The following is a 10,883-nucleotide window of genomic DNA, read 5'->3' on the forward strand; positions in this document are numbered from 1 at the left end:
CAGTGTACTATGTCTTGTGTTGTTGTTCATCTGATGTTTTATTTACCTAACTTTAAGGCCTGCTGAAGAACAGATGAAATCAAAACCAGAAATAAATATTGATATCTTGTCTATCTTTAATAAAGTGAGACAAAAATATTTTGTTACGTACCCAGAATAAGCATATCAAAAAAAATCCTCTGATATAATAAAGAATTAACATGTAACAGCTTTCTATCATCTTATGGATTTTTTTTTAGAAAATATTGTATGCAGCCTTGAAAAACCTGACAAGATCAAGTAAATTAAGCATGTGCAAGTATAACATACAATTTATAAATAAACTATAGTTTTTCATTATTTTTTTTTTTTTTTTTAAAGAAAGAAAATGGGGAACAAGCAATCTCTTTTAAAGGGTAAATTAACTTGTCTTGATTCTAGGGAATAATTACCTGCAAGGTGCTGCGATGTGTTAATAAATCAGTGTTCACAGTAAATTTATCTTCTTTAAAATTTTATAGGCAATATTCACACTCTAGCTGGCAAGGAGACTTTGCTTTAATGCTGCATCAATCTCAGTTCTGTGAGTTTGCAACATTTTCTAGAAAGGGAAACTAGCTTCAAAACAAAATAGGAGGGGTTTATTTGATAAAAAAAAGTGAGTAGACTATTGTCCCTTGACTTATGCCCCAGTTAATAAAAATTTAGAATTTATGTTGCATTTTTGTCTCTATGGCTCTTGCAAACAATTTAAAAGAATACGTAGTGCTAATGATATCTGCTCACATACGTGCTATTAACTGGTAAATGTTTCTCCCTGGTGTTCTTGCACTGTAACATCAGGATTTGCCTGAGTTCTTACTGACATGATCCCAATGCTGACATTAAACAGGAATCATAGCGGCCATGGTAGTTGACATTTCTTGAGAAGTGATGTCTGATACAGGCCATCCAACGATAAATTCACAAGTGAGCTATTTGAGAAACAGACATCTAGTGTTCCTAACAGCACATTAGTTGCAGGTGGTCTGGATGGTTGATTTGGGTATTGTGGGGGCAGGTGATGTAGGGGGCAGTGGGTGTTAAGCCTACAAAGAGAGGTTAATGTGTGTAGCATAGATGGTATTGATATGGGCACACTTGCTTAAGTTTGTCGTATTAGATCTTCTTGGTACAGAAAAGGGATTATATCGGGGGCGGAGCCAGCGCCTTAGCGAGACGGTCGCAGCTCACCATAGCTCCGACGGCCGACCTGATAAAATAGCGACAAAGGAGGCTAAAACCACAACGGGGACCCGTGATATAATCCCCCTGCGTACCCGAGACCATGGGGAAAAAGACAAAAAAACACAGAGCAGAACCGGGCTCCGGAACCAGGGATATAGGCGCTTTCATGCGCCTGACACAGCGATGCGAGTCAGCCAAGATGGCGCCGGCTGAGGCCTTCACCTCGCAATCCTCAGATGACGACAGCCTCCCGGACATTGTGCCTGCACAATCAAAGGTACGACCTATGCCCCAACAGACATCAGATCGGGGTGACCTAGCACCAGCAACAAAAGCCGATATTAAGGCTATAATGATAGAAATAAGGGCGATGTTTGACGCAGACATGGCACTCGTTAGAGGAGAGGTGCACACTCTTGCAGGCCGCGTAGCCTCCACGGAGGAGACGCTTAGAAGCACTAAGGTGGCACAAACGGCCACAGATGCCACACTGGGATCCCTACAGAAACAGTGCACTACACTGGCGGCCCAACTAGCAGGCATGGAGGATAAAGCTAAAGCGCGCAATGTGCGCATCAGAGGTGTACCTGAAACCATTACTAATATGGAACTGCCTCACTACTGCAGAAGGCTGATAGCCACATTGCTACCACCAAAACAGGCTAAACTGATTGTAACTGACTCCTGCTTTAGACTCCCCAAAGCCACAAAAGCACCGCAAGATGCCCCAAGGGATGTTCTACTTAAAATGGTTCAAGACTCTGATAGAGGGGCCCTTATGGGGGCAGCACGGGGATCCCCCACAATCACTTTTGAAGGAGCCAGCTTGACACTGTACAGGGACCTGTCGAGACACACCCTCACGTGGCGCAGAACATTCCGCCACATCACGCAACACCTGCGGGAGAACTCTATCCCTTACAAATGGGGCCCCCACAGACTGACGGCGGAACATGATGGAAAGACTCAACTCCTACTGAGTGCCTCGGAAGCACCGACTTTCTTCCAATCGATAGGCATCCCAGCGCCGCCGGTGAATACGGGAGCCTGCCCACCGTGGAACATCGCAGAAGTTACTCCCTTTGCTCCCAGGGGAACGGCACTAAGGACGACGGACCTGCAAACCTGAGATGAGCGGACGCACACCCTTACAACATCCTACTATGTACTTTCTTGTGGAGATTACAACTCCCAGTTGAAGGCCTCTCAGGCCTATTGTTTTTCACCAGTTTTAAATGTATGCTTACATGACCTTTTGTCACGTTGACATATTCTCTGACGTTACTATCCACACTTACAGTCTTACTTCAGAGACACCACCTCTACCCTGGCTCCGCAAGCCGACTGACTGAGACGTTACCTAGGCAACACACCATTCCCCCCACCCTCAAGAAGACAGAGTAGGGCCTCAACCAGCTGGTCTATACACCCACACTACAGGGCAAGAGACCCACCCTGAAAAACCCTGACCGACTAAAGGACCCACATAGGGGCACAAACATATGCAGACCATACTTTATCAACTCCCCCAACCACTCACCATAATTGCCCTAGGCAAGAAGCTTTGACCTAACTACTTAGCAGGGCACATAAAGCTTGACACCCAAACCCTCCCTAACATATTGCTGCACACCGTATACACTGACAAGAGGAGGATTACCCTGACGAAAAAGAAAAACTAAACCGGGTAGACGACTCACATGTGCGACTCTCTGACATATGCTGATGATCCAGTTTGTACAATGTTACATGTTATCCATTTGAGCACATGCTGTAACTGTTATTCTTGACTTGACAACCCACTAAAAATAAAGAATTTAAATAAAAAAAAAAAAGGGATTATATTGTATCATGAATGCAACAGAGGAACACCAAAGAAGAGGTACAAGGACTCTCTGAAGAAATCACTTCATGCATGTCACATTGACCATCATCACTGGTCTGCTCTAACCTCCGATCGGGAGACTTGGAGATACACCATTCAGGCTGTCTCTTCCTTCAAGAATGAATGCAGGGCAGATATTGAGAATAAAAAGAAACAGAGAAAGGACCGTGATATTGTGGCATCAAAGTCAGACCAGATTTTCCCTTGTAGCTGCTACGGCTGCATCTGCCTGTCCTACATTGGCCTTGTTAGCCACCAGCGAGTCTATAGCAGACATAGACTATCCACTTCCTAAATCTTTGTTTATAAAGTTAAGCAAAGAAAAAAAAACAAGCATAAGTTGATCCTTGCATTTGTTGTCCAAGCCCCAATATAAATGTGTATGGATGTATGGATGGATTGATGAGAGTTACAATTATACAATAACCTTTGGACTGTGCTAACTGTGGTCTATTTGATGTCCCTGAACCTATTGACAAACAAATAATAAAGTGGGCAATGAGTGTTTTATTGCTTTTGGGCACAGTCTCAAACAAACGTCAGTTTCCTATTTGTGACTATAATTTAGCACATTACAAAAAGAACACATAAAATCAAATGCTTTGTGAATACCAATTAACGTGACATACAGCGTACAGATTGTTAGCCACACAATTAATGGAATTGGGTGTTTACATTGAACATTGAAATAGATTCCCATAACAAATATTTTTTTGATAATAATACACATGACGAGGCCTCAGCAGAAAGGCAGACATCAAATTAAAAGTGTATGTAAAGCAATGTATTCTGTTCTTATCTGTATAGTCCTTCAACAAGTGATCAGTTATTAGGCCCTGTCCTGCCAGGTTTAGCTCAATGAAGATGCCTCCCGGGTCAGAGAAGGAGTCGATTGGTGCCTGGTAGACCAGCAGGGGCGGGCTGGCAAGGGGGGCAGGGAGGCAATTGCCCCCCAGGCCGCCCTAAACCCAGGGGTCAGGGCTGCCCACATCCAGCAAAAAAATGAAAATCTCCTGCCTCTGGCTGAGGACTCAGATTACTCAACTTACCTCACTCTCCTTGAAGCCAGTGGAGTCGGCTGGCCTCTCCTGATGATGTCAGGAGGAAGGGGCGTGACTTTCACTGTTTTCTCATAGGACTGCTGGGGAGTATGGGAGAAGAGCAGAGGAAGTCACGCCCCCTCCTCCTGACATCATCAGGAGAGGCCGACTTCACTGGCTGCTACTGTATGCTGGTTGCTGCTCCTGCTGGCTGCTGTACACCCCTCCCTGGCCTAAGGTAAGACTCAGGGAGTGGGGCAATACACTTTAGTTTTATTTTTATTCCCCTCCTCAGCCCTGTCCCCTTAGTCAGCCCCTGTCACCCTTCCTCAGCCCCGTCCCCATAGCCAGCCCCTGTCCCCCCTCCTCAGCCCTGTCCCCTTAGTCAGCCCCTGTCCCCCCTCCTAAGCCCTGTCCCCTTAGTCAGCTCCTGTCCCCCCTCCTCAGCCCTGTCCCCTTAGTCAGCCCCTGTCCCCCCTCCTAAGCCCTGTCCCCTTAGTCAGCTCCTGTCCCCCCTCCTCAGCCCTGTCCCCTTAGTCAGCCCATGTCCCCTCGTCAGCCCCATACCCTTGGTCAGCCCCTGTCCCCCCTCCTCAGCCCTGTCCCCTACCTCAGCCCCTGCCCCCCTTCCTCAGCCCCTTTCACCTTTCCTCAGCCCTTGTCCCATTGCTCAGCCCCTGTCCCCTCGCTCAACCTCTGTCCCCTCGCTCAACCTCTGTCCCCTTGCTCAGCCCCTGTCCCCCCTCGATAGCCCTGTCCCCTTAGTCAGCCCCTGTCCCCTCCTCAGCCCTTGTCCCCTTGCTCAGCCATGTCCCCTTAGTCAGCCCCTGCCCCCCCTCCTCAGCCCTGTCCCCTTAGTCAGCCCCTGTCCCCTCCTCAGCCCTTGTCCCCTTGCTCAGCCCCTGTCCCCCCTCCTCAGCCCTGTCCCCATAGTCAGCCCCTGTCCCCTCCTCAGCCCTTGTCCCCTTAGTCAGCCCCTGTCCCCCCTCCTCAGCCCTGTGCCCTTAGTCAGCCCCTGTCCCCCCCTCCTCAGCCCTGTTTCCTTAGTCAGCACCTGCCCCCCTCCTCAGGCCCTTCCCCCTTAGTCAGCCCCTGTCCCCTCCTCAGCCCCTGTCACCTCCTCAGCCCTTGTCCCCTTGCTCAGCCTCTGTCCCCTTGCCCAGCCCCTGTCCCTTTCCCTTTCTTCGCCTCTGTCCCCCTTCCTCAGCCCCTGTCCCCCTTCCTCAGCCCCTGTCCTCCTTCCTCAACCCCTGTCCTCCTTCCTCAACCCCTGCCCTCCTTCCTCAACCCCTGTCCTCTTTTGCCCAGCCCCTGTCCCTTTCCTCAGCCCCTGTCCCTTTCCTCAGCCCCTATCCCTTTCCTCAGCCCCTATCCCTTTCCTCAGCCCCTATCCCCTTCCTCAGCCCCTAACCCCCTTCCTCAGCCCCTAACCCCCTTCCTCAGCCCCTGTCCTCCTTCCTCAACCCATGTCCTCCTTCCTCAACCCCTGCCCTCTTTTGCCCAGCCCCTGTCCTCCTTCCTCAGCCCCTGTCCTCCTTCCTCAACCCCTGTCCTCCTTCCTCAACCCCTGCCCTCTTTTGCCCAGCCCCTGTCCTCCTTCCTCAGCCCCTGTCCTCCTTCCTCAACCCCTGTCCTCCTTCCTCAACCCCTGCCCTCTTTTGCCCAGCCCCTGTCCTCCTTCCTCAACCCCTGTCCTCTTTTGCCCAGCCCCTGTCCCTTTCCTCAGCCCCTGTCCCTTTCCTCAGCCCCTATCCCTTTCCTCAGCCCCTATCCCCCCTCTCAGCCCCTGTCCCACCCTTTCAGCCCCTGTCCCACCCTTTCAGCCCCTGTCCCACCCTTTCAGCCCCTGTCCCACCCTTTCAGCCCCTGTCCCACCTTTTCCCTGCTCCTTTCCCCTCTCTCAGCTCCTGCCCCCTTCCTCAGCCCCATGCCCCCCACCACAGCCCCATAACATCCCACTACAGCTCCTCTCCCCCAATTGCAACCCATATCACCCACACCACAGCCCCTTTCCCAAATTGTAGCCATCAACCTGCTTCAGCCCCTATCCCCCCCTACATTTCCTAAACCCCCAATTGTAGCTTATACCCTCCACTACAGCCCCTGTCCCCCCACTACAGCCCTGTCCCATTACTCAGCCCCTGTCTACTGGTTTTAAAAGTGTAAAGTTTGGGTGTATGTCTGTGTGTCAGTATGTCTGTGTGTGTGTGTGCAAGTATGTCTCTGTGTGTGTGTCAGCCAGTATGCCTGTGTGTGTGTGTGTGTGTGTGTGTCAGTATGTCTGTCTGAGTCAGTATGCCTGTAACAGTGTGTATTTCTGTGTGTGTCTGTGTGTTTTGTAGTGTGTGCCAAATCAGCAAGTGTGTATGTGTGCCTGTCATTGAGTGTCTGTTTAGGTGACTGCTCCTCCCCGCCCCCCCTCTTCAATCGCATGGGAAAGTTGTTTTTACTCTCCTCTTGGTGCAATGGGCCACTTGACTGGATTTGCCCCCCAAGCCTAAGGCTGCCAGCCCTCCCCTGTAGACCAGGTAAGTTGCAAAAAAGTTTGCCTACTTGCCTGGGAGAAGGCTGTTGTGGTTATCATGCCTGGAGTGTTCTTTTAAAAGCTCTTCTTTGCCACTCACATTAAGCATAGAGAAGATATACTGAAAAAGAAATTAAACATTGTTTCACTTTTTTCTAAATATTTGCAATGCTTGCCCTAGCTTTGCCTTGTCTGAACTGGATTATGATGTAATTTGCTAAATCTGTAATATGAATTTAAAAGAAAATGAAGGATCTCATGAAAAAGCAGATTAACACAAGTAAAAGGTGGCTTTTCAATGTTTTATTCAATTGTCTAAATTCCAGAGAAGAGAAAGTTTATCTTAAATATGTTATATCCAATTTACCTTCATTCCTCATATTTGTTCCCAAAAATCTGTAAAACGTAATGTTTGCATTTTTTGCAAACTATTTGAAGACAATTGTTCCGCTGCCTTTCTTGTGTCTATTTTGTGGACAAATTAACACTTACAATGATTTCACAAAAGCACATTTTTAATAATGCCACTTACTCAGAAGTTAAAACTTGTTAAAATCCCTAAAAAAGAAAGGGGAGAAAACATGGATTCAGATACAAGAGTACTGTAAAGAAAAATGACCTTTCCACTTGCTGAAGCAGACCATAATACAATGCCCCTTCAAAAATGCTTGACAATAGCATCAATATAAAACAGCTCACAAAGATTCAGTAAAAAAAAACTTTAAAGGGATTGAAAATATTCTATGCCAAACTACTTCTATAGGAACACCAGAAGTATAAATTAAATGAACAATCAGAGTTTTCAAATGACAAACTAAAAATGTAATTAAAAGCTTGTTTTTACAATGCTATTGTTTCAGAATTTTGTTCAATTTGCTGTAAATGTAGATTGTATGATAGTTTTTTTTTAATATATAATTTCTCATAATATGCCATAAGACTCCCCTTAACAGCATTGTTGCAAAGCAGATTTTTGATTTCTGTCTATTCATGTTCAGATAGGCAGGGCCAGGCTGATTATAACACTACTTCCAATTTAAAACTCTGCAGTCTGCTTTGCCAAAGTTAAAAAGAAAAAAAATATATATATAAAACATAGACGCATGCACACAAAGAAACATACATATTTACAAATGTTAAATTCTAGCATATTGTTCTCAGCATGAAGATGGAAACTCACGAAGGTTTGTATTTTAATATGTTGTTAGACCAATTATACATTGGAAAAGTAATCTAAAATAGTATCACTGTATTCAATATTATTGTTACTTCTGGAATTTAATAACAAGACTAACTATACACACTCAAAAACATGCAAACACACACTGCGTGAATGTGATATATACATTTTATATCATTGGATAAGTCCAAACTGTTATCTGTTTAACCGCATAAGGACCAAACTTCTGGAATAAAAGGGAATCATGACATGTCACACATGTCATGTGTCCTTAACCCCTTAAGGACACATGACATGTGTGACATGTCATGATTCCCTTTTATTCCAGAAGTTTGGTCTTTAACCCCTTAAGGACACATGACATGTGTGACATGTCATGATTCCCTTTTATTCCAGAAGTTTGATCTTTAAGGGGTTAAGGGGTTAAGTACTGAAAATTGTTATCATAAAGAGTATCCTTCAAAATGCACCTTAGTTAATTACTTGTACAAACATGTATTCCTAACTCTTTAGTGTTCCTGTCCCTAAGTAAAATGTCTCCCTCCTATAGGCTCGCTCCGCACTGCTTACCCCTCCTCCTCCTATGGCATCACAGTGGAGAAGCTGTTCTCTGGAGTCAGTCCAATCCACTGATCCTTATAGAGGAGCATTTGGGACCAAAAGTGCATGCGCGGGCGAGTGCCACACAGATATAGAATCAAAGCTTTTCTATGGGGGCTGTGGTCATGTGACCAAGTTTTCTTGGTTACTAAACCAGGAAGCACATCCAGTGTCTGTCAGTGTAACAGTCACTGGAGGTGTTTTTAAATGGACACAATAGTCACCAGAACAACTACAGTGTATTCTATTTATTCTGGTGGTATACTCAGTCCTATCAGGCTTTTTGCAGTAAACACTGTTTTTTTAAAATAGAAAATATAGTGTTTACATTACAGCCTAGGGATACCTCCACTGGCCACTCCTCAGATGGCTACTAGAGGTGCTTCCTCTGGCAGTGCTACACACTGTGCAGCACTGACATTTATGCCTCGTTTCCACTGAGCGGATCGGTTCGGGTCGGTACATTTTGGAAGGTTTTGAATGGTCCGGCCTATTCCAGCGAGCGTTTCCACTGCAAGTTGGAACGCCTGGAGGCTTGCGTGGTTTACGCCAAATGCGTGTGACGACACACTTGGTCGACAACATACGTGACGCTACAAATAACAATAATGGAGGTCATCCAGCAGCTCGTCTTTGCTCTATTTGGCTTTTGGTTCTTTGAAATCAAAGTACATGCCGCACTTTATGAGAGAAGGTTGCGAGCGGCGAAGAGAAACACAGCAGAAAAGAGAAGAAAACTTATGGCTTGGGTCTTGAGCCGGGAGGAGAAGTACACCTTTGTGCGGCAAAGACAAAGACGGCAGCGCTATAGGGTAAGCAACTTTATGCCATTTGTCATGTAGTTCTACACGTATTAAAAATTAAAAATAATACTGAATATGTTAAAAATCGAATACAAGATGGGAAGGAAATACATTATGTATTTAACAACATCATGTTGCACACATTTGTAAAAATCAAGAATTACACCTTATACATAAATACTCCTTATGTTATTTTTGTTGATCGCTTTTATACATGATGCTATTAATAGTGATATAGTAACATCTGTCCTTTTTTGTTTGTTTATTTTTTTAGACGCTTCTCCTTTTGTCAAAACAGCGCCGCCGACCAGTCATTTGGGCTCTCCGCCGCGCCAATGAGTGGTGGGATGTGACCGTCCCTGGATTCACACACACACAGTGGGTGCACAATTTCAGAATGTCGGAGGAAACATTTTTATACCTTTGTGCAAAGCTAGGTCCAGCGATGGAGAAGCAAACCACCAACTTCAGAGCTTGTGTGCCTGTGAGGAAAAGAGTTGCCATTGCACTGTGGAAGCTGGCTACCAACAGTGAATACAGAAGTATAGGTCATCTTTTTGGTGTCAGTAAATCATCAGTGTGCCGGTGTGTGCAGGACTTTTGTAAAGCTGTATGCACATTGCTAGCTCCTGAAATTATTCATTTTCCGGACTGGCAAAAGCTTAAAGACATGGCTGACTACTTTGAGAACAGGTGGGGCCTTCCACAGTGTGTTGGTGCTATTGATGGGTCACACATACCAATAATAGCACCACAAGAATACCACACTGACTACTTCAACAGAAAAGGGTGGCATTCCATCATCCTCCAAGGAGTAGTGGATGGAAAAGGACTATTCTGGAGTGTGAACGTAGGAAAGCCTGGGAGCTTGCACGATGCTCGGGTTCTACGACTGTCCACATTTTGGGATTGGGTTGGCCAGGGAGGCCTGTATCCTGTTTGCACTAAGAACATTGGGGGGGTGAATGTTGGCTATTATGTGCTCGGGGACTCTGCCTACCCTTTACAAAATTGGCTCCTGAAACCATTTCCTGACAATGGCCGCCTGACACTAGAACAACAAACCTACAACAAGAAAACATCCAGGGCTCGTGTAGTAGTTGAAAATGCATTCGGAAGACTTAAGGGTAGGTGGCGTTGTCTTATGAAGAGGAATGACAGTGACATTGCACTTGTCAAATCCATGGTGCTTACTTGCTGTGCTCTTCACAATCTTTGTGAAAGACATGGAGAAGACTTCCACCAGGATTGGAATACGTCTGCAGAAGAGCCAGGACGGGTAATTACACTGGATAGCGAAGAAGAGTGCAGTGAAATACGTCAGGCTCTCATGCGGCACCTCAACCTTTAATTTCTTACCCTGGTTTTATTAACGTTTTATTACAGTTTTATTACATTTTAGAAATTTTTAATAAAGTTTTAAATTTAATCAGACACACACAAAAAGTCTCTCCTGTTTTTTATTCTAATAAAAAAATGATCTTTCAAAATATACTCACAAGTACAGAGTAAAAAAATATATTTACAAATAAACATTATTTACAAAAAGCAAAAATAAATGTAATTATCAAAAAAATAAAATAAAGAAGTGTACAGGTCATGTGCTAGTGGAAACGAACTACTGCCTGGGCGGTGACCTGGGATC

General features: G+C 45.5%; 1 protein-coding gene across 1 annotated transcript; it reads left to right on the forward strand.

Annotated features, from left to right (window-relative positions):
• The first annotated feature begins 9,635 nt into the window (after positions 1–9,635).
• LOC134573214 (uncharacterized) lies at positions 9,636–10,589 on the forward strand. The gene has a single exon (XM_063432839.1). It carries the CDS (start codon positions 9,636–9,638, stop codon positions 10,587–10,589), a length of 954 nt encoding a protein of 317 aa, XP_063288909.1.
• The last annotated feature ends 294 nt before the right edge of the window (positions 10,590–10,883 follow it).

The sequence above is a fragment of the Pelobates fuscus genome, chromosome 1 (genome assembly GCF_036172605.1).
Source record: "Pelobates fuscus isolate aPelFus1 chromosome 1, aPelFus1.pri, whole genome shotgun sequence".
NCBI lineage: Eukaryota > Metazoa > Chordata > Amphibia > Anura > Pelobatidae > Pelobates > Pelobates fuscus.